A 27,417-nucleotide genomic window follows, 5' to 3' on the forward strand; every position below is an offset into this window, starting at 1 on the left:
CATCTATAGTATGGACATATGGTCACTTCCCTGTCTACTCCCCGTGGAGTCACGGCTCGATACCCTAGGACGCCGCATTGTCCGCCGGAGTAGGATGGGACGTGACCACTTGCTAACTAAAGCCAGGGCATGGCCCTATCAGGATCAACAAACATGCTATCCCTGGCACTGTCTACAATGTCAGCAAGGTAGGCTCAAGGGAAAAGGAAGACCCGGCACCTTCGAAGGACCCTCTCTACCTCTATTTTTTTCCACTTTCCCCCATATGTAATCCCTGCTCCCCCTTGGTCTATAAAAGGGAGGGTAGGGCACCCCCTAAGAGGATGGATCAATTCCACACACAATGCATCACACAACACATAGTCAAGCAGCCACCGAGCTCTTGGCATCCTTTTGATCTTTCCATCAGAGACTTGGGACTTGTCCCTCTCTCAACCATTTGTACCCCCTACTACGAACCTTTTTCAGTGCTAATAACATGAGCAACAGCAAACTGGATATAGGGATATTCTACCTAAACCAGTATAAACCTTGTGTCCTTTAGTATACCATCTGGGCCTAACACGCAACAAATATAAATTTACTAGTTAGTGTTTATTCGAAACACCGACAATTTCATTCATCCAGAGTGCTTAAAAAATGTATTATTACATTACCAAAGTTAGAGTGTGGAATATTAAACAGCGAAATAAAAATAAACATCTATCGATAATAAGCAAGGATCCGTCTGTGTCCACCAGAAGAATCCTTCACACAACGGCTACATCTCAAGCAGTACCAGCAACAGGGTTTAATAAACCCTAAGTACACAATGTACTCGCAAGACTTATCCGACTAGTGGGAATAATTTCCTGACTCCAACGAATATGATAAGCTTTATGGTTTGCTGGTTTTCTTTTTGCAGAAAGCGATACTAATAGTGAGTCCTTATTTATTAGCCATCATGATTAATTCATTATCTAGCCATTCTAAGTAAGCACCTATTCTACTTTCAAGCATGAGTTGAGCAACAGTTCTATTTCTTCACCTTTCATCTTTCAGTTCTTACTACGGTGCTATAGTTTAGACAAGTCATATTGTATTGCCTAGTGATTCATGAACCAATGTGCCTAGCTGGGTACCCCAAAAACACATGCCCCGCTTGTACCCCAGGCACAAGCAGGACCAACCTATCACTCTCCTATCATGGGGTCCAGGTCCCTATCTAAACTTGGACTCCAAGCCTCCGCTCCTGAGTCCCGGACTCAGTGCGGTGCAAGGACCTCCACCATCCCCACCTCCAATCAGTCGGTTTGGAAAGATCCAGAACCCACGACAAGAGAGCAGCAAGTCTTCCCTACGCCCATATCCAAGTATGCGCTCGGGATAATAAGTCTGTGGCTTGCCTAGCGTCCAATGCAACGGTCGGTCCTTAAGCGACACAGATAAGGAAAAAGTGTAACCAAGCTATGCCCTATTGGCCGTAGGACATAACCTCTTACACCCACCAATACCCAAACCATATCCCTGCCCGGTCATCATTTTTTCTTTCCACCATTTTATCATGAGTGATCATAATTATCACCTATTGTGAGTAACGACAGATTACTCATGCTACCAAAATCCTGAGCATAACAGCTACTCGACCTATACTAGTAGAACTCATAGATAAGTATATCTATGCATGTAGTTTCCATAAAATATCTATAACGTAAATGCACATCATATATATATATATTCACTAATCATTCAAAAATAGGGGTTATGCACCAGGGCTTGCCTTGAGCAGGCGGTGTGTCAACAAAGTCAGCAGCGAATGGCTCTAGGGCTCCCTCCTGTATGAGAACCTCCTCCTCATACTCCTCAATAACCTCCTCATAGTCTTGTTCATCCGTAGGCACGAACTCTACCAACTCATGATCTACATGCATGAAATGATGATGCAACACTTAGTAATATGGCAATAGCAACTCTTAAAATAAAAATACATTTGTCAAGCTACTAAACAAGCTCTACCGACTAAGACACTACGTTACCTATCATTCCCACTAAACAGGTATGCAACATTTCCTGTATTAACTTAGCAACTCAAGGAATCTCTATTCTTAATATCGATTTACTCTATATATGATAAAATTGGGAGTACTAGCTATTCTATTTATCAATCTACTCTATGGTTATAAAAATAATAGTGAGCATATAATAATTTAATGAGCCTACTATAAAAATTTCAAGGCTAAAGCTATCACCTATTTACCGTAAAAATTCCGACAAATATTAAGCTAACTAATACTAAGCTTTCTAAACTGAATTTATGAATCTATCATTATCATAGCTAACTGTAAACTAAGTATACCAACAAATAGATAGTATTTTTATGAACCTAACAAATTTAGTTTCACTATTTTTGGATACCTACAACATTTACTATTATTTTTCAAAGTTTAGCCCAAAATTAAATTGAATAAACCTTTACTAATTCACTGGAAATTGAAAAACTGAATTCCACCGTGTGGCCTAGGAGCGAGTGGCATGGCCCACTCCCACGCACGCGTAGCACGCCGGCGCGGCCCACGTGGCTCGGCCCACGCTCACGCAGTGCGCAAACGCGAGCCACGCGCGCGGACACGGCCCACGGTGGAGCCGGCGCGCGAGCTGGCTCTTTTGCTAAAGAGCCCCCGTTCTCTATCCTATTAGCAAAGCTAATGCAACACTATTTAACTGACTCACGGCCTTTGCATCTAGCACCCTACTCTTACTCGAATTCCTATTTTTCAAGGTCCCTGGCCAGAACTTAACAGAGGCCGCGGCCTCTTCGACCAAACGTCGACGAGCACGGACCTCCTCGGCAGCAAACCTCACCACCGTGACACTCTTCATTGCAAGCATAGTCAATAGAGGTACAAAACACCACAATTAGTGCCATACAGAGGCATGGCCATGCACCACGGTGGGGTTTGGCCGCGGTGACACTGATGCCAGCGAAAACATCTAGCCCAGTGCTACCATCACTACCTAGACTCCATGCCTAGAGTACTAATAAAATTCTAGAGGTCCTAGACATACCCATTCTACTTCCAAACAAGCCGGCCATGGACACAGTAGCTACACTGCGTCCGCCGGTGGTGGCCACGCGCTCCAGTGAGCCTCGGGCCTAACCGACTCAACCATCTACCCTAGGAGTAGGAGGGCCTCACTAGAGACATGTAGAACGGCCTGGACAAAGTCGTGAGGCATGGCAAGGTGGTTGGCCACATGTGTGGGGTTGCTCTAGTTCACGGCAAGCACAGCGACGACATCCCCAATGACCTGCTGCTCCATCAGCGAAACTGCTACATGGGTGAGACAACCAAGTCAACATGACGCAAAAGCATCACTCAATTGAAACAATGGAGCATGGAGTGATGCCCAAGCCGAGCACCCGCCTCGATGGCCATGGCGGACCGTCGTGAGGAAAATGCTCCACAATACCTTACTGGAGGATGCAAGCTCGTCAGGTCGACTCCAATCGTGAGCTAACTACCAGAGCTAGTTGTGAGCATGGTTAATTGGGCAGAGGTGGACAGTGCAAGGCCAATTTAGGGGAACGACGTTGTTCGGTCTTAAGGGGGCATTGCCGGGGGGGGGACCTCAAATTGACGCCCCAACATCGTACAACTATAGCGGTGGCAGGCTTGGCGCGAAGCTAGACCCTAATTCAAGCTCTAGGCATGCGCAATTACAAGGATGGGGCTAGGCTCTGTGGGTTGCCTTGGCGCGGCTTGGTCGGTCGGTGTGACGCCATTCAAGGCAACATGACGGGAAGCATGGCGTGGCGCAGCCACTAAATGGGAGAGGACATGGTACGATGGAAGACGGCTCCATGTGCACATATGAGTCTGGCATGATGACGTGCGATCATAACACCTTGACTCACAAGATGATGATGGCCAGGCCATGTGATGGTGCAGCGGGCACGCGCACAGCAGCAGCAGCGACGACGCGACACAAGTGATGCGAGCGCACGTGAGGTGACAACACGATGTATAGGCATGTGCGCATGCTGGCGATGATGGACATGGCCCTAGGATGCCACTACACCCGAGCGGATGGTGACGGCGACCGGCGAAGCAGGACCAACAACGCCACAACGCGGGTGGCCCAAGGGCACCAGTAGCGACGTTGATAGGAGCACACACTGTGGTAGTGGGAGGAGCAGCCGCACGCCCTAGGTAGTCGGCCACCGTGGCCAACCAGGCATAGAAAGGCACGCATGTGCATGGCCGGCGTGCCAACAATGGCACAGGGCAGTGGTGACCACGTCCACACGATGAAGCTGGCTGGAAACGTCATGCACACGACTTTTAAAGCGTTCCAAAAATCAAACTCGATGATTCAAATGCCAGACCAATTTTTCTATACTCAAGAGGGTATGTTAAACTACTGAAACAAGCCCTAATACCACACCATTACTTAACCCAAATCTCCTACAAAAATTATCGAATGTAGCTTCATCAAAGCATTTTCCAACTTAGGAAATTCGACCAAGTCTCGATTGGATTCGCGTCGAATTTGATTTCCAAGCTACCAACCATGCTAGCTAAGGAATTCTGTTCTCGACCGCAAGTATTTTACTGCCACCTACGAAGTTTATACTACAAACTTTATTAAAGTTTTGTATATGCGTTCAATAACATTTTTGTTCAATAAAAATTCATCTAGAACCCTAAGTGATATAACACGACATGAAATATAACATTCGTTTTGCATTTTCAATGAACGTTTCAAGTTACATACATTGCTTTACAACCTATATTACACACATTTACACACAAATATGATGCTCATGTAGCGTTTTAGCAAAAGGTTGTACAATGTAACACTGAGGGTGTTACACCCTCTTGGCCATTTGCATTGACATAGCAACCTTGTGAGCTTAGCCAAAGCCCTCTCACTTATCTCCATCATTGATTCATCATCTTTGTGAGATTAGAAGTGAATCCAAATGCATTGCTTGAGTGATTGCATCTAGAGCCACTTAGTGTTTGTGTTTCGCTATGAGATTCGCTTGTTACTCTTAGTGGTTGCCGCCACCTAGACAGCATGGAGCAGCAAGGATCATCAAGCGAAGGAAGGTGCTTGTCTTCGGCTCCGATCATGGTGATTGTGAGGGGTTCTTGACCTTTCCCCAACGGAGAGACAAAAGGTACTCTAGTGGATTGCACGTGGCTTGTGGGATCCTCATCTTGTGTTGGTTGTGTGGCACCCGGTTGCGGGTTTGGCGTGTGATGCTAATTAGCGAGTGAACCTTCAAGTGAGTGAATCGCCACAATGGGGACTAGCTTGCCGACAAGCAAGTGAACCTCGGAGGAAAAATCATTGTGTCTTGATTGTCTTCTTGGTATTATTGATTGATCACTTGCCTCGGCGGTATACCTCTCTACCACTCCTTGTATTATATTGTGCCTTTACTTGTGTAGAGCTTGTGGTAATTAAAACTAGTTAGTGTAGCTCTTAGTTGTAGTTCTCTTGCTAGCTTGCTCACCTAGGTGTAAATTAGTGACTAAGCCTTGCTGTGATATACTAGAGATCATAGATTTTAGAATTGGGTAGGTGGCTCGTAACACAAGTGTAGTGCTAGCGTAAAATTCGCTTCGCCATCTTATTTACTAATCACTTGCCTTAGTGTTGTTGTAGAATTTTTAATAAGCTATTCAGCCCCTCTAGCCATTAGGACCTTTCAGGGTGGGGGAGAGGGCTGCCAGATCTGCAGGCGTTGGGGGCTCCCGGTGGAGGAGGCTGGGGTGGGGTGAACATCGGGCGTTGGTGGGATGCGACAGGGGATGAGGAGCATAGAAGGGGTAATGATAGGAAGGAGGAAGCAAAGGATAAATTTTTTTAATATATATGCAGCCGTGCGGCGGGGGTGAAAAGCCGTCCGACGTTTGTGCGATCTGTCGGACACATAACACAACATTTCCAAATGTCTTGTCCTCCCCATATCCATGCGGCTCCTTCTCAGCCTCAACGGCTCGGTCCTGGCCTTCTCTTCCTCCTCCCCTGTTGTAACACTCCTGGTGTTACGAGTTTGTTTAGCACCATGAATTAGGCCTAAGTAAAATTTTCGTAACAAGTTTCTTGGGTTTTTAATTTAGAACGTACTTGAGGCGATAAGCGAATCCTGTGTGACGTAGTTTCGCGGACTCAAATAAACGTTCAGGTTAAAATCTAGTGCGTAAAAATATTCAGGAATGTCGAACGATAATTCTGACCAATCAATAGCGAACGGCTTGTTCTATTAGATTAAGCATGAAAAGCAACTTTTATAAATAAAAATAGAATCCATTAATAAATAGAACGATATACACACATATATATAGCTTTTGAATCAAATTTAAATTCGAGCTTTGCTGAAATGTCCATGTTTGCACGCAAAGCCACGCAAAGTTGTGGTCACATTGTCTTGGACGGTGGCCGGCCAAACCTTTGTGTTGGCCCATCCTTATTTTCATGCACGTGTGAAGGACGACTGGAAGTACAGATCGGTGCCTAACCCACCACTATGTAGTAGTACGATGTCGGGTGTCCATGCAAGTTTCGTCATCACCGGTCGCTTTAAGTTCCGAACGCGGTCGCCTCTGCAAAGTAGCCTCGCAGCACCCCACCATATTTTCCAGTTAGCCATACTCATCCGCACTATCACGCTATTCTACGTTGAGCTAGTAGCAGCGCCGACGAACTCCACCGCACCGCGTCCGAGCAAGAAAGCAGAGCAGCCGGAGGTGCGTACTATTGCTGTTAGCTTGTTGACATCATCCTGACGTCATCCATATGTCACACATGTTTTGTGGCCGTTTTCGTGTAGAAAAATAATTCCAGTAAATTGTAAATATTTATTCAATTTGTTTTTCAAGCTGAACTTTGATAAATTGTAGTAAATCTTGTAGATGTCCAAAAATAGTGAAACCAAGTTTGTTAGGTTCACAAAAATACCATCTATATGTTAGTGTAGTTAGTTCACAGTTAGCTATTATGATGATAGGCTCATAAATTCTAATTAGACAAGCTTAGTATTATGTAGATTAATATTTGTAGAAATTCTTGTGGCAAATCGGTAATAGTTTTAGCTTTAAAAATTTTGCAGTACGTTCCTGAGGATATTATGTGCTTGCTGTAAATTTTGTAGCATTAGAGGGTGTTGTTAAATAGAGTAGCTATTATCCTTGCTTTATCATATATAGCGTAAGTCAGCATTAGGAGTAAGAATACCTGTGGTTGCTATAATAATGTACGCCAGCCCTTCTTTTTGTGAAATGCTTTTCTAAAATCGATTTCTAGTTTAAATTATAAAATCAATATAAAATGTTATAGGAGTCCAAAAATTGTAAAACCAATTTTGTTAGTCTCCTAAAATCATGATCTACCTGTTAGCATAGTTTGTTCACATAGTTTGCTAATATTCTTAGAAGCTAGATAATTATTTTAAGGTACTTAATATTGTAAAATATAAACTTGTATGAATTTTTATGATAAATTTGTAATAGTGTTGAATCTGAAATTTGCACAGCAGGCTCCTAGCAATATTAGGTATTCGCTATAAGTTTTGTAGCTCCGAAATAATTAGTTGCTAAATAGATAATGATGTTCTGTTGCGAATAAAGATTAAATTGATTGAATCGAAGAAAGATACAACCTTGGTTTATATAACTAAACTAATTGTTGGGAAGTAGCGTCTTATTCAACAACAGGGATATGTAGACCAGCGTTAGAGCTATCTCATTAGCTTGTAAGGCGTGATCGGGTTTCTAAGCATTTTGGCTATCGTTGATTATTTACATTTATGCATTTGCATCAATACATACCATATAGGTACGATGATGGATCAACGGATCAATTGAAGGATGATTGGGAATCCAAAGATGGTGTAATAGTATTCTCTCCAGAAGATGATGCAATGGGCTTGCTATCCAGTTGATGGTGGATGATCGGAAGATGCAAATACTAACTTTTGGTTATATTTTACCCAGGCAAGCCCCGGTGCATAACCCTACCTTTCTGCAGTTTAAATTATATTTGTGCATTAAGTTTTAAGGAGTTGAATGAAACCCACTTGCATATATATCTTTATCCTATGAGTCTTACTAGTATGACAGGGTCGTGTAGAATGCTATGCTACAGGACTCCGGTAGAAGTCGAGTGATTGCCTGTCACTCACGAGATACAGGAAATATATTAATGTACTATTATCACTTGAAAAATATAAATGGTGGAAAGGAAAAATGGTGATCGAGTAGGGATACGGTTTGGGTATTGGTGGGTGTAAGAGGTTGTGTCGCCGTGGACGCGGAGCATGACTTGGTTACACTGCTTTCCCTGTCTGGTCGGTTAAGGACCGATCGTTGCATTGGACGCTAGGCAAGTCACAGATCTTATTATCCCGAACACATACTTGTGTATGGGCGCTGGGAAGACTTGTTGCTCTCTTGTCGTGGATCTGGCTCTTTCTGGACTGACTGTCTTGGTGGTTTTTGGGTTAGGAGGTCCTTGCACCGCACTAAGTCCGGGACTCAGGGGGCGGGGGCTTGGAGTCCTAGTTTGGACGGGGACCTGGATACCCAGGATAGGAGGGTGATGGGTTGGTCCTGCTTGTGCCTGGGGTACAAGCGGGGCGTGTGTTTTCGGGGTACCCAGCTGGGGACATTGGTTCGCGAATCGCCGCCGAGTCGGTACGACTTGTCTTAACTCTAGCATCGTAGTAAGAACTGAAAGATGAAAGATGGAAGATGAAAAGAAGGAAATCTGATTACTTACCACCTGCTTGAAAGTAGCACAGGTGCTCACATGGAATGGTTAGTTAATGAACCAATGCGGCTATTAATAAAAATTAAATAGAAGGACGCACGCTTAGTAATACTTCCTGCAAATGCAATAAACCCACAAGCCAGATAGCCTTGCATATCCTTAGAGTCTTTTCTTTTCTCCTATCGGATAAGTCTTGCGGAGTACAATTGAGTACTCAGGGTTTTATTCCCCCTGTTGCAGGTGACAGGTAGATGTTAGAGCTGACCCTGGTGTGTGGATACCTCCTGGTGGGTTCAGCGAGGATTCCTTTACACTGCGATAGTAGTTGTTATTTATAACTCTCACAAATGCTTTTATAAATGAAAGTTTTATAATCTGTTGTCATAGTTTATTTATCAATACTTCATCATGTCATGATTAGAAATTCATTTCCGCTGTAATTCTGATCACATGTTTATATTTGCTGTTCAATTAAATTGTTTATAACTTTGATAATATGATTTTATTCCGCTGTTATATTAATAAATATTATACTATGATGGTATATTAAAAGTGATGTGAGAAATGGTTCAGAATGATGTAAGCTTTATTCTCTCATTTGTGATCCTGATGGTAAAAATATGGATTTTCGGGTTCTCCCCTGGGGTGTGCCTGACGAAACCGAGTAATTTAGTGTTCTCCCTCGAGTGCTTAGTGTCTAAGGGAAGACAAGCACTCCTATGAGGCATTAGATTAGGCGGTTCTGCCACACCTGTGCGTCCCCTTCCCCCTCCGCATCTAGGCCTAGGGAGGAGAGGTGGACAGGCGTGATTGATAGGCGGCGGATTATGGGAAGGAATCAGAAAGAACCGAGCAAAGAGGCCGGATGCGCACGCAGGAATCATGGGTGAGTAGAGCGGGTGGGTAAAGAGGTTCTTTGATGTAAAAAGTCAATGTTCGGAAGTCATCGCGGTGTCAATTGCATGGCAGTAACGCATAAAATGTCTTACAAAAAAGGTCTTGAGCACCTGTCCCAATTGTTGCGAAGCTGCCACAACCATATCCTGCAATTCCAGTTTCTATAGTATGGACCAAGTATGAAGCCAATGTATAATTGAGTAAATAACCTGCACATGAAAAAGTGAACTTTTCTTTTAAAAACAATGTCATTTCTGCTTAGCCACAAGGGCCAACAAGCAGCAGCCGCCCCAAGTAGAACCAATGGCTTCAGATTGAAACTAAATCCTCCAAGCTAGTTGCCGAACATATGTGGCACGCTACGAGGTTTAACTAATCCTATAGCCACTTGGATTATTGTCCAAATTGAATGTGCGAACCGGCAGTCAAAGAATAAGTGCATAATTGTTTCGTCTTTATGACAAAAACAACATTTTTTTACTGTTGTTCCAATCACGTTTTGCTAGATTATCCTTTGTCAAAATAACCGGTTTTCGAAGATACAAAGAAATATCTTTATTTTGAAGGGGCCTTTAGTTTCCATAAGCACTTAGGGATATCAGTATTTGTTAGAGCCAAATAATGAGATTTCACCGAGAATTGACCATTTGGATGTAAATTACAATGAAACACATCCAGTTCTTGGGACAAATGGAGATTAGCAATGCATGAAAACAGAGCATTCTAAGCTGCTAATTTGGGTCCGATAAGGTCTCTGCGCTAAGACATGTTTGTTAAAAAAGAATAAAAAAATTGTCTTGTTTCGCTAAATTGGGTCCGGTAAGGTCTCATAGTTATTTAATTTGTTCTTTTGATCATAGTATTTGCTAATAGTATGATTGCTAATAGTAAGATTGTATTCTTTATGTTCTTGGAACTATAATAGATCCAATGGCTACTATCGGTGATGATGATTAGAGTCTACCAAATTAAACACTAGATATTTCTAATTATTGTGAAAATTTATATGATTTATTTTTTCCTAGCGCGTCTGATTTGAATTAACGTGGTGTTTTTGTTGGGGCCTCTAATTAGTAATAGTAAGATTGCATTCTTTATGTTGAATAGAACTTGAGTTATCAAGTAAAAAATATCGTTGGCTTCTGGGTGTCACTAAATTCCATCCTATCATAGTAGTATGACACTATGACTTGGGTGTTTTTGGTTATAAGACATGTCATTCACAGAATTGGAACAAAGAATTATCAAGATAAGGCACCTAGAAGTTGTCTTCTACGAACTTATTGCAGAAACACATCCAGAATCAAAGGCCAAATGTTTCTGATTATTATGAGAATTAACATGGTGTTTTCGTTGGGGCCTCTAATTAGTAATAGCAAGATTGTATTCTTGGTGTTGAATAGAACTCAAGTTACCAAGTAAAAAATATCGCTCGCTTATAGGGTGTCAATTCCATCTATCATATCATATTAGTATGACACTATGACTTGGGTGCTTTTGGTTATTCACGGAATTGGAACAAAGAATTATCAAGATAAGGCACCTTAGAGGCTATCTTCTACTAACTTATTGCAGAAACACATCCAGAATCTTCCGTATATTTATTTTACTTCTAGTTGTTTCATGCCAAGATAAGCATGATGTGTTGAATGTTGCGTCCTTAATACAGACCGAGTTAAGATCCAAAACAGATGGGGAGACAACCCCCGCCTACACTTGATGCAATGATTCCATATGATTTAAGCAATAATTGAGTTTGACAAAACTGGCTTAACACAATCACTAAGCGCATAATTCCATCTAGTAGAGGACCACGCGTCCACGCGCAGTCTATGAGTATGCGCATGGACAGCAGGACAAGGGATGTCGAAACCAATTGTATATAAGGACATCCATTGAAGATGAAACAGCCCCTCTACATGGCGGCGTACACTGTAAGAAATACCATCAATGTTTTCTAAACAGCCTAATGAAACTCAGAAATGAAGTATTTCTTGTTGCCTTCAATGAAATGCAAATGTGCAGTGCAGCATAAATTCTACCAGAGATCCATGCCACTAATTCATCTGTCTTGATTCTAGACAGCGATTTAGTAGGGGGGAAAATTGGAAACATATAATCACAACCTATTCCCAAACCATAGTATGTGCGTAGGAGTACAAACATGGTACATTTACCGATTGGCGATTGCTAAACCACGTGAGGAAGAGGAATTGCTCATCGCTGCCGCCTGCTAGCGTCGATCCAGAACAGAGTCAATTCGGAAGAGCACTCGAAACTTAGATAAGTGGGGAATTTTCATCCATGATAATAGATGTCAAGAAATCATAATCGCCAAAACAACCACTCATGGCCAAATAAGTGTGAAGGAGTAGAAATGAAGAATACTGACATTTCAAAGGTTGCACAGCTCAACTTAAGCTTCCATGGCTACACATATTATTGTAAGTCATAACTTACAAGGTATCAAACTAACTTCTTTGTAGCATTTTAGCATATTGCAGAATCATTGCTGCATTGTTGTCATAAACCAGCAGATGAGTTCTGCTTGGCAGAAGAAGAAAAAATCGTAGTTCCACATTTTAACCCGCTGTCATAACTAATATTATTCAAGTCTGCTACACTAAAAGGGAAAACATGACAAGATGTAAGCACTCGTACATATGCTGCTCTCAGCAAACCACCATCGCCTAAACTGTACAAGTTACAAGAATTCTGTTGGGCATCACTTTTGTGGCCAAATGTGGCACAAACACTTATTATATGTCACATTACAACGATGCCTACAGATACTTCACCCATAACTCAGCCTAGAATCGAAGGGGCGGGCTTGTGTCTGACGTCTTGGTATTCCAATCTCACAAGCATTCACCCTTGAAGCAAACCTCAATGAGCATATCGTCTCACCAACAGAGGATGCCTCAGGTGAAATGTTGACAAACATGAGAGCTTTCGAGTCACCTCCAAGGCAAGGCTGCAGAGTAAAATTACAGCTAAGAGATTATTTCAAATGGACTACTCAACATACAACTCTAGATAGACATCCAGGGATCACTGACCTGCAATAGGTATGTAAGTTTTGAATTTCTGAAGGGAACGTGGTCATCTCCTTTTGCAATCGCAAAGATTACATCACTCAAAGCCGACAAGCTTTTATTGATTGACTGGAACATAAAAGTAATGTGAATATATGGCATTATCAAATACTTCGAATATTGGAAAAATCTATGGTAATCAAACACTCACCTGAGTTTCCTTCAAGCGATCACCTGTGGAGCCACTTTTAGCAAGACGCTCACTCCCAGCTAAATCAATCAAGTTAAGGACTCCTTGGACATGTTGGCCTGTGTTCTGCAACAACAAAAAAAGAAAGCTATCCTCTCAGGATTTGCTATTTAGCATACAAAATATTTGTCTAAACGGATTGGCATCAGTCTGATAGAGAAGCATAAGGAACACTATATATTTTTGTAGATCTTGGTGTGATAATTATGAAAATGTTCCAATCTACCGCATTAGATCCGGATATCTTCAATGTGAACACAAAATGACTTCTGGAAGACTGTTCATTCATCTGAGTCTTACCCACGGACCTATTTAAATGCAGAAAACAATATTAGATCCAATCGAGATATGTAGTCATGCAGAGATATACTCCCTCATTTCCAAATTATAAGTCGCTTTGACTTTTTCGGTATGTACTAACAGACGTTATATCTAGGTGCATATCAAGATGGATGTACCAAAAATGTCAAAGCGACTTATAATTTAGAATGGAGGAAGAATGTTGAATTAGAAAGAGCCATTTTAGATACAATGTGAACCCTCAACAAATTCATTTTCCATGAAAACAATAAGCAACACATATGGTTTTATCAATTTTATAATAAGATACTACCCCTTACACAGAAAATAATGAACCAGTGAGAATATATCCTATTTAAGCAAACAAGTACTACTAATAGAAGCCATATACTGAAATCAGAGTGACTCACCTACTCTGGGATGCTTTCTCTAGTAGATTAGTCACATCAGCAATACCAAAGACGTCAATAATTGTAAGCTCAGACACGGTCGTGTTCCCATGAGGGTCATGCTTTATAGTGTATTGTTTACTGGACGTCATCTCAAAACCATTAGAACGACCAGGCGCTAACAAATCACGAATGGTCTCATTGTATATTTCCAACATTGATGCCTGCACAATGAATCAAATATGCATTGACTGAATTAGTAACAACAAAAAATAAAATAATACTTCGGAAGCTAAATAGCTTTGCAATACTAACTTGCATGGAATAATTCCATCCTTGAGATTCTAGAAACCGACTGGTCTTAAAAATTTGCTCCAAAGAACGAGGTATTATCCCTTTTTGATCAATTTCTGGTTTACCCATCATTGTATAAGTTTTACCAGATCCAGTTTGACCATATGCAAATATGCATACCTGTATCACAGAGACACATAAACATGATATTACCATTACAAGTTGTTTGGGGAAAAATGAAGATTGACATTACATACGAGGCTGACAGAAACATGATTGTGTGTGAATTATGTAATCAGTTTTTATACGCACATCACTTGTAAAGATGTTCAAAATAATCTTACCATGGTTTTTTTTACCATATGTCAAGATCAATGGAAAAATAATCATAACACAACAGTGATCAACTAAAATAGCATGTGGAATGTCTTGGAGGGCAGAAAAACAAAACTAAGGTATCCTTGTTGCTTGAAACTCAACTGGCTAATAATTTACACATATAGTTGCCAGTACCTTACTCATCATGCTAGGAATAAAGGACAATAATTAAAAGGTAAGATGACAATTCATACTTATTATACTATCCATTACCAAATATTGTCATGCAAAGTTAGTACCTTGTACCCATCAAGGGCACTTTGGACAAGTTGCGATATTTCCACAAACACATCTTCCTGTGAAGCATCAGGGTCAAAAACCTTGTCATATGAGAAGGAGAGCTTTTGACCTACACAAGGAAGAAAAAAGACAACACCTTACTAGTGACATTATCCAAAATTTACTGGGCAACCCAAGAAATAACAAGTTGAACGTATCATTCACCTTGGTTTATCAAATCAATACCACGTCCAGTAGACTCTACAGATGTTGGAAAAGAGATAGAAGCACCTTCTAGACCATTGCCATCAAATCGAAGAAGTGGTCGAACTCTACAAAAAACCCTAATGTTTCCTTTAAGTTCCTGCAAATATGAGGTCGATTATTACCTAGAGAGTAAGTCATCATACACAATAGTATGTCAGAAAAGAAAATCATACAAATAAATACCAAATTAATTATTAACATATATAGGGAGAGAGAGCGAGAAATCATATTTTCAGATATATTACCAATATAGTGTTGTGCAGTTTTTTTCGTAACTCATCACCTTCAACAATTTGAGACTCTGCCTGTGCTAAACGCTCCTCGAGGTATTTTATTTTCTCCTTTTGTTCTTCATATCCTGTCATCGCCTCTATCGCAGTTACATCAGCAAGCTGCATAATTTAATAATTGTATTAATTTACAGATGACAAATAATGAAATAGTGCATATGTTTTGTGAAGGCATAAAGAACACTAGTAGCATATATATGACTCTTTCAACCATGTGAAAATATTCAATGAGACTATGTTCACAACTTCTAACCTTCAACTTCTCAGTCGCAACTGCAAGGTGCTTCTGAAATGTCTGAATCTGTTCTTGTTGTGTGTTGCACGTTTCCTAAGAATAGAGAGCAATTTAAGCCCAATAGTTATGCATAACAGAGACAATATAAACTTGAAGCTACAAACCTCAAGTTCGGATACTTTTGTGCGAAAACTTTCACATTCTTTTGAAGTTTTACCGATCTGTTCCTTGTAATTACGAAGTTCAATATTCAAACTATTCAGTTGAATAACTGAATGATCACGATCATCTCTAACTTGCTTCAACTCAACTTTAAGGCGCTCTACTTCTTTCCTGAGCTCTTCCTTCACTCTAATAGCTTCTTGTTGAGAAACCTAAAAGAGTATTAAAAAATATCACAAATTTAAGAACAATACACACATATGTCACACATTGTGTAGTATACATATGCAAAGAGGCTACGGCACAAATCACTATCCAAATTCACTGAATAGTCCATGGTTTCTCTTATGACAGCATGTAAAATTAAATAAATAGTCAACCAAATATACTTTATGAAAATACTCACTCTAGAAGATTCAAGTTGATTGCCCATTGAGCTGTTATTTTCTCTCAGAATAGCCATAGTTTCCATCATGGCACTCTTTTCTTTCTGAAGTTTTGAGATAGTCTCACCACTCTTTGAGGCATCAGCCTGAAGGTTACTATTGTATTGTTGTAGGCTGGTGTTGTACTCTTGAAGCCTTTTATTCGTGTCTTGCACCATTTTTAGCTGGTTTGACAATTCACAGCACATATTATGTTAACAAACAGGTTTCAAGATACAAAACCATGTGAAAATATTCAATGAGACTATGTTCATAATTTCTCCAAAAAAAAATGACTCTTTCAACCATTACCTGCTCGCTAAACCGCTTAGCATCATGAGTGACCCTTTCTAGGTCCACAGTCAGTACATCTCGTGAACTCTCAGCTGATTCCCTTTTCTGCTTTTCTTTTTCGTAAGACTCCACAACGATCTGCAATATGCCAATATGTACAATTGAGCATATAAAACTTCAGTCGGAAATATAAAGTTATCACAACAGTGAAACAAGATCACATCCTCACCTGTTTTTCGGACTTCTCTTTGTTGAAGCTCTCCTCTAGAGACTCACAACACCTTGTCAAGTCCAAGTTTGCAGCTTTCAACTCTTCAATAGCATTGCTAAGTTGTGTCTCTGCAAGGAGAATCCTATCAATAAATACTGTGGCTCTGAGGGACACTCACCTCAATTCAATTGATGATGAACAATAATTCAGAATCTTCAGACCTAAGGTGGTGTTTAAATCCAGGAAGTAAAGTTTAGGGATGTCACATCGAGTGTTACATGAGGGTGTCGCATGGGGTGTTCGTATACTAATAAAAAACCAAATTACAGAATCCGTCAGTAATCCGTGAGATGAATTTATTAAGCCTAATTCATCCGTCATTAGCATATGTTTACTGTAGTACTACATTGTCAAACCATGGACTAATTAGGCTTAAAAAATTCGTCTCGCAAATTAGTCGCAATCTGTGCAATTAGTTATTTTTTTAGTCTATATTTAATACTCAAAATGCATGTGTCCAAATATCCGATGTGATAGGAAGTAAACTTTAGAGGAAGGAACTAAACAGGGCCTAAATAGTACTGTCTGCTGAGAAGGGCTCAATTTTTCCAACCCAACAGATCAGGCAGACAGGAACGAATAGAGAGAGAGGATTCATTACCCAATTCGGTATGACGGGTGTTCTCAGAGTCCATAGCACCTCGTAGCTTCTCCTGCTCAGCCAAATAGCCATCCTCCAGCTCCATGTACCACCGGATGCACGCCCTGACCTTCTTGATGTAGTCACTCATCTGATCGACTCTCCCCTGCATAAACACGACCAATTCAAGGTACCGCCAGATTACAAAAAAAAAATTACCGCCCCACAAATCCACAACAATAACACATCATCATCAGTAAACAAAACTCCCAAACCCACCTTGAAATCGTTCTTGCTTTTGCCCTTCATTTTCTCGGCGAGCAAGCGCTCCACGTCCTCTCTCCCACTGAACTCGATCACGGGTGCCGCCTCTGCGGCGCCACCGCCGCCGCTATCCGCCGGCATGGACGGCGTCCCACCGTTGGCCTCGCCGTTGTTGAGAGCCGAGAGCACGTTCCGGCGCGGCGGCGCCTTGTACCCCATCTCCCGGCGCCCCAGCCCCGCGTTCTCCTTCTTCTGCAGTTCACAACGCCGTCACCACGGCAGACACATTTCGTCAAATCCCAGGCAGCTCGGAATGCGGATCAGTACTTGCCCAATAACAAGAGCAGGGCTGCGCTGCGGGAGGAGGGAAGAGAAGCAGAGAGGGGGGGTCACCTGGTAGGAGCTGCGCGGCGGCAGAGACGAGGCCATGGTGGGATTACTGGTGGGATTAGGGGTTAATAGCTAGTGGGTTTTTTCTTGTGCGCGGTGGGGGAGGTGGAGCTTTCTTGGTGCGGGGTGGAGTGAACTCGACGGCAAAGAATCTCGTGGCTTTGAAGCGCCGACGAGCTCGCGCTTTGTTGGATCGGTGAGGCCCGCCCCGGAAACGAGAACCTCAGCGAAATCGCGGAGCTCGCATGGACTTGCAGCCTCGAATTCGCAGGAATTGTTCCGTTCGCTCGGATCCGAGCGAGAAGCCGAGGGGTGGAGGCGGCGGAGCCTTTTCGAAATATTTTGAACCGAAGCGACGAGGGGTACCCGGCGTCCCGGCCCGATGTGTCAGGGCGGGGTATATTACTCCCCTGCCACTGCCACTGCCACTGTGTGGGAATGGTGCGGAGCCGGCGCGGCAGGTGGTGACGACCACCACACGCCGGCAGGCCGGGCGCTCGTGAGTCTGTGACAGTGGCGGGCCGGCCTAGGAGGCCCCCGCGTGGCGATCTCGCGGCTCTCGTCCACACGGCACGGGCGGGGGCGGCAGGGGCAGTCCCGGCACGCACGGCACACCCGACGAACCACGAACGGTCAACTTCTTCCTCTTGCTCTCGACCACCGTGTCGCGGCGCGGGCCTCGGGGATGGGCCGGGCCAGGCCGGGCGTGTTGCGACGTTGCTCTCCGTCCGGCCCCTTTCTTTTGTCCTTTCGTGTTGGGCGCCGCGAGCGGGACGAGGCAAGTCCACGCTCTGGAACTGCAGGCTTCAGTCGATTCAGCGCCATGGCCATTAGTGGTAATCCGGCGTCTGGTAATGGGCTAATGGCGTTGGCCGGGTGTTTAGTCTTGTCGTGCTACCACTAACAGGGGGATTAGCTTAACTGACCTGTGTGTTTTCAGATGGGTTTAGTCGCTCGATCGCTGCGGGTGCGGGGGACTGATTAGGTCCGGGAACCTGCTGTGGGGCCTGTCTGAAATCTGAATGCTACCTCCCAGCTGCAATGCAATCGGCACGCCATTTTATTTCTCGCGTACGTACTTTGGAGTTCAGACTCTGGTTGGTCACGGCACCGGGAGTGTGCTGTTTGCCTGTTGTTTCTGGTGTCGCATTGCATCGACAGCAACAGCACCACGCGGAAAGAAACGGGCCACGCGAAAGCGATCGGATTCGATCTTCAGGCAGGGCAGGGACCTTTTCCTCCTTATCAGTGAAGCTGTGGAGCCTGAACTGAACATGTACGCTGCCATGCCCATCTGAAAAGCTTCAGGGGCGTAGAATGTCGTGCGCTCGTGCTTTAAGTACAGCGTGATGATGAGCGACTCGATCGGATTCCGGTGGACGCGTCGTCGTCATCATTAGATGGAGCACTATGATATGGTGATGTGGCTTGTGATCCATTATTCCATTCAGGGTAGCTGAACTGAATGCGAGCGAGCCCACTCCATGCATCAGTCATCGAATTCCCCGTAGCCTGTGGACGAAGCTAGTGCTGTCGTGTACTTCACGCAGGAGCAGGATTGGCCCGTGCCACGTCACGTCGTCACCTCGCACGCAGCAGCTTGGTGCCGTGCCAGCCTCGTAGCCTTTTCTCTAGGCGCTGCTGCTTCACCCTGCTACCGCCCTACGAGTAGCTAGTACGAGCTCCTCTTCATCATCGTCGCATCGCTAGCCGTCCGTACCGTGGTGCATTTCCGGATCCCAGAAAGTAAAAAGGGTCCCTTTCTGACCGGGCTATTCGTTTAGGCTGATTTTACTGATAAGCCACGATTGAAGGTATTGTTGACTGATTTAATATGATAGAGAAATATTATTTATTGATCGAAAAAGTACGGTTTCGTTGATCAAAAAGTACGACTTATAAGGCACACAAGCGTGACTTTGGGCTCCCGCGGAAAGGAAAGGGAGCGGGCGCGGTCGAAAGTCAAGTCTGGGTGACGATGACGAACACGCACCACCTCGCGAGCCGCTGCGGCGTTTGGTTGCGGAAAGCGGCGTGGAAACCATCCATCCGATCCGATCGACAGACAGCCGCAGAAGTGTAGACGTGCAGTGCAGCGCGGAGTCAGTCACCCTGCCGACACGCGCGGCGCGGGGCGGGCCCCCGGTCGGGTGCGTCTCACGGCACCGGTCCGGTCGGAGAGGGAGGGACGGGCGCGTGCATGCGATGCGATGCGACTGCGACGGACTAGCCCGCGGGTCGGTGGGGGATGGATGCATATCGATCAGCGGCCGCCGGTGACGGCGACGGTGGTAGTCACCGCTAGCTGCTACGGCGGGCGACGGGCTGTCATGCCGATGAAGCGCGCTCGGCCGTGGAGTGGATTCGTGGAACGCGTGCGCACTGCGCCTAGCTAGCTGCGCTCACCCCCTGTCCGGCTGTCCCGTGCTCCCAAACATGTTCTCATCCACAACCAAAATGGCACAATGCTGCCAGTGTCCAGCGCATGGTGCGATGGGTCCACCAGAATAAACACACGAGGCTTCGGAGAGACGCGAGAGGAGAATGCCGCAATCATGAACAGAAGATGGTTGATTATTATTATCACAAAATACATGATCCAACCTCGAGATCTTCACTAACCTAAAAAAAAGGAGAATAGACAAGTCAGTTTCAATCAAAGGAATTAAGCTATAAAATGGTCCATTACAAACGTAAGCTTTACCTTTCAGAGTTCATATTTGCGTCATTTTCCTTCCATGTCTGTGAAACGATAACCATCAACTAATTTGTTCCGATCTAGAATAATAAAAACCACAGCATCATTCCTAACTTTATTTGGCTTTTATTTCTCCACATAGCAACTAAGTCCGTTACTCAAAATGCTAATCATCAATTTTAGAGACAATTGTTTCTGCAATCTTCATGCCCGAAAACCATCTTTCTACTAATCTTTCGCCTACAGTCTGCCGTGGCGCTGGCCAGCAAGGTAGAGTCGATTTTCCCTTCCCTGGTGGGCTGCATGCTACTACTGGTTCTGGGCTGCTCAGCTGGGCCTCTGCGTTCGTGACTTTGGGCCTAGGGGGTGCAAAAACGTTGGAGCAATGATTTCTGTTTTTTCTTTCTTTTTTTTTCTCTGGGTGCGGTGCGGCCGCATGGCACTGCCAACGTCGCTCCGCCCCTGATTCTGCTGCCGCGCCTAGCGTTTTAGCCCATCGGCGGCGGCGCAGACCAAGGGCGTTTTTTATTTCCCGCGCCGATGCCGCGCAAGCAGGCGCCGGCGTTCACGCCGGAGGCGGCCACCGCCTCAGCGTCAGTCGGGGCTGGCCAGCCGCATAACCTCCCCGTGCTTCAGGCGAAGATTAAGCGCTACCCGGAGGGCTACGAGGAGGAGCTCCGCCAGCTCCACCGCCACTTCGAGTCCTCGGTGTTTCTCTTCCAGCAGCAGGCGGCGCTGGCTACGACCTCGTCCTCGGGAGGTGGCGGGGAGGTGGCCAAGGAGCTCGGGGACCTCGCCCTGTTCCTCGCCCACGTCGCGCCTTTCTACCCGGATGGCCTCGCCGATTTGCCCGACCAGATTGGGGGTTTGCTCGACACCAACGCGCGCGGGCTGCCGCCGGGGCTCCGGGCTCACCTCGTGCAGGCGCTTATACTGCTGGTGAATCGGAAGGTAAATAGTTTTGGTGTTACTGTTGTGTTTGTTTCTGTCTTTTAATCGCAGTTTAGTATTGCAAATGCAAAATGGTTAAGTTTTTGTGGAGTTTAGAATAGATATCCTTGTGGTTAGCTTAGTGGAAGGATACTAACAGACTAAGGAAAACGGCTTTACAATGAGTATGAATTTCTGATGATGTTACAAAACGACATGCTCACGTTCTCTTATAGTTTTTCTTATGTTCGTCTAAACACAAGTGTCATAATTTGTTATGATCTCTCGTCAGTAAGGTCCAACATCAATACATCACTGATTTTGATCAAATGATGTGAGCTTCACTACATTTTGCTAGAGTTGTATTACAATGAGTACCCTCTTTCAAGTAAGCAGTGGGAATATACATATCTCAAACTAGGATTTTTGGGTATGGGCTATTAGCTTGGTGTAAATAATTCACTTTTGCTTTGCACAGTAACTGATTTATTTGACACATCGTTTGTGCCATTGAAATCTGATCACTTCTGCCATCCCCCTCTTTTGTTTTGAAAAAAATCAGATTGTTGATCTTGAGGACACAATGGAGTTATTCATGGAGCTTCAAGTTATTGGAGACCGAGCTGTAAAAAAGCTAGCATTTTCGCATATTGTACACAGTATCAGGAGGATGAACCAGAAGCACAAGAATGAATCGACGAATCGTAAATTGCAAAACGTCCTTTTTAAATTCTTACAGGTTTGCGACATCTTGTGAATGCATTAATCAGTAGTATCAGGTTTTAGCATATTGAAAAACATATACAAATTTGTTTTCCCTCTAGCTCATTTTATACACCTGTTTCTCAGGCTGAAGAAGAGTCACGAGCAAAGAGAGCATTTACTATCCTGTGCGATCTTCACCGTCGGAGGGTCTGGTTTGATGAACGCACAACAAATGCAATATGCGATGCTTGTTTCCACCCTTCCTCTAGGTACACGCTGCTAGAACATATTTTTTAGAAATTCTATTGGCTGCTCCCAACCTAAAATGATTGTCATTAAATGCAGGATTATGATAGCTGCTATTTCATTCCTTCTTGGATATGAAAATGCTCCACAAGAGGATGACAGCGACGCATCAAGCAGTGAAGATGAAGCAGACCAAAACCCACAAATTCTTCTTAGTAAACAGGATGTTTATAAGGTGCTTTAACTTTTTAATTGTGCCTCAACTGACATTTTTTAGATATACTTGATTTGCTTTGCTTTATTCCCTCTGATGCATCGTTTGTATTTTGTTGGTATATGAATTATCAGGCAAATCACAAGGGTACAGCTGCTAGTAAGAAAAAGAAGAAAGCTAAATTACAGCGTGTCATTCGTAGCATGAAAAGGCAACAGCGGAAATCTGTTGAGGAGACTGGTTCCAGTTTCTATTCACCCCTGACATATTTAAAGGATGCCCAGGTGAGATAGTGCCTCTACTATCTATGGAATGGCATATCCACTTGTTATCTATGAAACTCCTCTATTATGCTGAAATGTTTTCTATTTTTGTGGATGGCAGGGTTTTGCTGAGAAGCTTTTCTCTCGGCTGCAGAAGTGCAATGAGCGATTTGAGGTCATACTCTTTTTTTTGTACATTCATAATGTTGCTAATGCCTTCTTTGACCTTCTCTTTAGTAAGAATCAACCATTTAAGCTTCAAGAAAATCTTTTGCACTGCAGGTAAGGATGATGATGCTAAAAGTAATTGCGAGGACTATTGGGCTACATCACTTGGTTTTGTTGAACTTCTACCCATATCTTCAAAGATACGTTCAAGTATGTTATTTAAAATGGTATTTTTGTTTGCGTCAGCCTTTGAAACACCAACTAGTTTGGTAATGCTAACTCAGGTATAATTTTTGATACATCTCTGTGCAGCCTCATCAACGAGATGTGACAATTCTACTCGCTGCAGCAGTTCAGGCTTGCCATGATATGGTTGCACGTCTTCAAAAGTTCATTCCTTTGCAACTAATGGTTCCACTTGCATTACTTTTTTTTTTCTGAATGCAAAATATGTGTAAATGTTAGGTACCTCCAGATGCTGTTGAACCACTGTTCAAGCAGATAGTAAATCAGTTTGTGCATGACCGTTCTCGCCCAGAGGTTTGCATGACCCTTTTTCAGCATACGGATTATGTGTTCTTCCATCTAACAAGATTGCATGAGCATATATCTGACTTCACTTCTTTTAGGCAATTGCTGTTGGCTTAAATGTTGTGAGAGAGATCTGCATGAGAATGCCTTTGGTAGGTACCTTGATCTTTTGGTTGCCTTAAACAATACTCTGTCTGCAATGGTAGTAGACAGATACCCCTAGGCACCGGAACTGAAAGCTAGTGCTTTTGTTAGTTGTGTTTCATATATGATGTAAGAAGAGGGGATAATGACCGTATTTTCACTATTTTTTCTTTTCTGTATTAATTACTGATAGACTGAAAAGGTTGCAATTGTGATGCTAAATATTTTAAGTATGTAAATAGCTGTAGGAATATAGTTGTGAACGGTTTTAGTTTGTGGTTGGCTGCCATTATTGCTATTGTGGTGGATTTTTTTTTTACTGGTGCTGATGTAAAACACACAAGTAAATCTGAGATTCCTGTGCATTCTAGAATATCTGGGGAGATGTACAGTTTCTTTGTTGCACTTATCTTTATACTTCATCCACTCATACGGGAAATCTGCAGATGATGAATGAGGATCTGCTCCAAGACCTCGTTTTATACAAAAAGTCCCATGAGAAAGCTGTTTCCATCGCTGCTCGTTCGCTGATCACATTGTTCAGAGAGGTCAGATCTTTTCTTGCAAATTTTCCAATGTTTTTTTTTCTGTATGTTGGAATTCCCTGTCGCTAAACCTCTGTTAATTGAAGTTCAGATCTGCCCTTCGTTGTTAGTCAAGAAAGATCGTGGCCGTCCTGTGGATCCAAAGGCTCGGCCCAAAGCATTTGGAGAAGTCACTGTTGCTAGCAACGTGCCTGGTGCCGAGTTGCTAGATGAAAATATTTCTTCAGAAGGGGAAAGCTCTGACGATGAGTCTGATGCTTTTGATTCCGATGATGACATGGACTTGGCATCTGCCCCTACTGGAACAGAAGAAAATATGGAGGGTTTATCTGTTGCAAACAAACATGATGCTGACGGAGATACTAAAGAGGAAGATGAAGCATCTGATGATGAAGATGGTACAGGTCAAGATGACTCCAACAATGATAGTGATGAACTAGATGATGACTCTGACATGGACGCTGATACTGATATATCTGATGAAGACGAAGATGATGATGAACTGAAAGAAAGCATAAATGATTCAGAGGATGAAGCTTCAGACCAGGATGAAGACAGCGATGAGGAAAACAAGTCAAAAGGCAGTGGCTCTAAAGTGGAGAAGAGGAAGTGATTATATTGGAGAGCTAAATGCTGCTGATGCAAGCCTTCAAGCTCTGAAGAGGTTAGCAACTGCCAAGAAGGCTGAAGTTTCATCTGATGAAACTGGTAAAATTCTATCCGATGAAGATTTTAAACGCATCAAAGAACTCAAGGTATGTGAATTTTTTATGGCTTATATATCTACAGTATTTCAAAAAGCTACTTGTGGCAAAATAAATTTGCTCACATTCTGTTCTTAGATGGATCATGGATGTCTTAACCGAATATATTTGTGTTTTAGGCGAAGAAGGAGGCAAAGCTGGCTTTGGCTCAACATGGACTAATCAAGGGTGGTGACACGAGATCTGTAACCTTTAAGATGCCATCTTCTGATCAGCTCAGTAGGAAGCGCGTTGATCCACTTGAGCTTGAGGTGCTCTCCCTCTCCCTTTATTGTGCACTGACTCACACAGTGACACACATGCATATGCTTGACACTCATAAATTTTGTGATGCAGGCACATGTCAGGAGAAAGATGTCGAAAGAAGAAAGGTTAGCGTTAGTGAAAGCTGGGAGAGAGGATAGAGGTCCATACATGGCAAGGACGGCTGTGAAACAGAAAAAGGTAAACTTGCAGGCTGTTAATGTTTGCTTTGTGGTGACAACATGGCTTTTTTATTCGTACTGTTCTGGCGAGTGCATCCTTGCCTTCAAGATCATCGCCTAATCGTTTCTTGTATAACCTCTTCTGATTGTATGATTCATAAATAATGTCTTGCAGACCGGTGGCCTGAGCAATAAGCAGAAGCAGCACAAGAAGAGGATGCCCCTGGCAGCTACTAGAGCCAAGGCAGCACGTTCTCGACAGGAGAAGCAGCAGCAGCGCAAGCGCTTCGGGAATCAGTTCAGGGGACGCAAGGCGTGGAAATGAGCATGAGCTGCTGCTTTGCAATTCGTCTAGCCAAATGGCCAAAATTTTGACTCTTGTAATAACTACTCAGATAATCTTTTCAGCCAGTTATCTCAGGGCATGTGGGGCTGAGCTTTTCTTTGGATGTCCAGCCAGTAGTTGTCTCAGGGCATGTGCTTGTGAGCTTTTCTTTGCTAAGGCAGGCAAGCTAAAATGGATCTCCCGGGCTGGCAACTTGGCAAGACAAAGCTTACCCAAGGGGTTGGATTTCTCCTTCCGTGATTAGTATTTCTAGCTTGCTTTGTTTAAGTCCACGACAATCTACATGGATTGATTAGGTACACATACGTGGATATTGCTTTGTTAGTTTCCGTGATTGATTATCTGGTGTATGCAGCATACGGCGACTGCCCTGGAATCATCATAATCATATGTTTTTGGGTTCGGAAAAAGGAAAGGAAACCGAAAGCAGATGTTTACCATGTTGATGACGTGCAGCGCATCCAGAAGCTCAGTCAATTTTCGCCGACGGGACGTGCCATTTTTTTCCTTGACCTCCTACAAGCAGGACAGTCATGTTATTGCGCGCTCAGTTTCACTGTCTACTCGCCTACCTATCTTGTGACGAAAAAGATCAGCTTGCTCAAAGTCACCAGCTAGCACCATCAACGCCGGCGATGTCGTCGTCCGAAGGGGAGAAGACGACGGCGTGCGTGACAGGGGGCTGTGGGTACGTCGCCTTGGCCCTCATCAAGATGCTGCTGGAACCCCGGTCTGATTCGTTATTCTTTCCGCAGCCCTCGTCTATCGTCTCAGCAAGACTGCAAAGTCTGATCTGCACGCCCTTTCTTCGACAATCTCACTGTTTAATGTTCATGCATGCGTTGTGTAACGTAGATGACATGGCTGTTAAACAGTGAATGTAATGAACAAGTTTTTGGGAACAACAGCTTTTCATCTATCTGTAAAATGCATTATATACATTTGAGGGGGTGTCTTCAAGAGACAACCGTTCACCAAAGAACAGGTCCCTTGGTGATGAGATTAACTGCTAATCTACTACTAATCCTAATTGTCCGTAGATGAGATCACCAGTGGAGAGGTGTCTGTTGGTGTGCAGGTGCCTGCTCGCCTGGAGACACCGTTTCACAACGCTTCCCCTTGATCGAATCTTTCTTGAGATCAATACATCCGTAAGCTTGATTCCTCGAAAAAACCTGTGGGAAAAATCTGAGGAATATGTATGTATAGATATGCTATAAAAACTCCTTTAAACCTTATAGAAAAATAAGGAGAAAATAGTATATATGAGTGTGATTTAAATAAATCACTATGTCATTGGTATCCCATTAAAAACTCCAGTGGGGAAAAATATTGGAGATACGACATATAGATTGCTCCCCAAAAACCATTTCAGGAAAAATATGAGAAGCAATATAAAGTGATATGTCGCTAAAACTCCTATAAAAACCCAATGGGAAAATTAGGAGAAAATATGACGACATATTATTGGTATTGCCTCTTGGATAACTCACATGAAAAACCTTTTCAGGGAAAAACCATGTATGAGTTGTGAGGGCAATATGTGTCTTTAATATTTTCCACAAAAACCCCGGTGAAAAAAATAGAAATATGGCACATACTTATGTTAATGTTACCTCATTAAAAACTTTAACAAGAAACCTTGTAAGTAAAACTTGTGAAAGAAAAGAGTATAATATGATGCTGGTACAAGTCAATATTTAGGAGATATTTCCCCTGATTCTGGCAAATCTTGAAG

The 27,417-nt window shown here is 43.3% G+C and overlaps 2 protein-coding genes across 2 annotated transcripts; one reads left to right on the top strand and one right to left on the bottom strand.

Moving 5' to 3' along the window:
• Positions 1-12,214: 12,214 nt before the first annotated feature.
• LOC136493772 (kinesin-like protein KIN-14H) lies at positions 12,215-18,077 on the bottom strand. Its single transcript, XM_066489922.1, has 17 exons — positions 17,704-18,077; positions 17,326-17,562; positions 17,068-17,212; positions 16,425-16,534; positions 16,214-16,333; positions 15,883-16,086; positions 15,479-15,688; positions 15,333-15,407; positions 15,035-15,181; positions 14,748-14,886; positions 14,543-14,652; positions 13,947-14,105; positions 13,653-13,855; positions 13,169-13,250; positions 12,904-13,008; positions 12,717-12,821; positions 12,215-12,631 (listed from the first exon to the last, which is right to left on the bottom strand). Exons 1-17 carry the CDS (start codon positions 17,737-17,739, stop codon positions 12,452-12,454), a joined length of 2,367 nt encoding a protein of 788 aa, XP_066346019.1. The 5' UTR covers positions 17,740-18,077; the 3' UTR covers positions 12,215-12,451.
• A 2,757-nt stretch (positions 18,078-20,834) lies between these two features.
• LOC136493773 (uncharacterized) lies at positions 20,835-26,079 on the top strand. The gene is given in 16 exon segments (XM_066489923.1): positions 20,835-21,349; positions 21,891-22,067; positions 22,178-22,302; positions 22,379-22,514; positions 22,628-22,777; positions 22,878-22,931; positions 23,039-23,134; positions 23,237-23,296; positions 23,390-23,464; positions 23,554-23,607; positions 24,046-24,147; positions 24,236-24,753; positions 24,755-24,899; positions 25,028-25,159; positions 25,245-25,352; positions 25,509-26,079. Coding segments are annotated over 16 exon segments (2,493 nt in total). The 5' UTR covers positions 20,835-20,938; the 3' UTR covers positions 25,659-26,079.
• Positions 26,080-27,417: the final 1,338 nt, after the last annotated feature.

Source organism: Miscanthus floridulus, chromosome 11, assembly GCF_019320115.1.
Source record: "Miscanthus floridulus cultivar M001 chromosome 11, ASM1932011v1, whole genome shotgun sequence".
Taxonomy (NCBI): Eukaryota; Viridiplantae; Streptophyta; class Magnoliopsida; order Poales; family Poaceae; genus Miscanthus; species Miscanthus floridulus.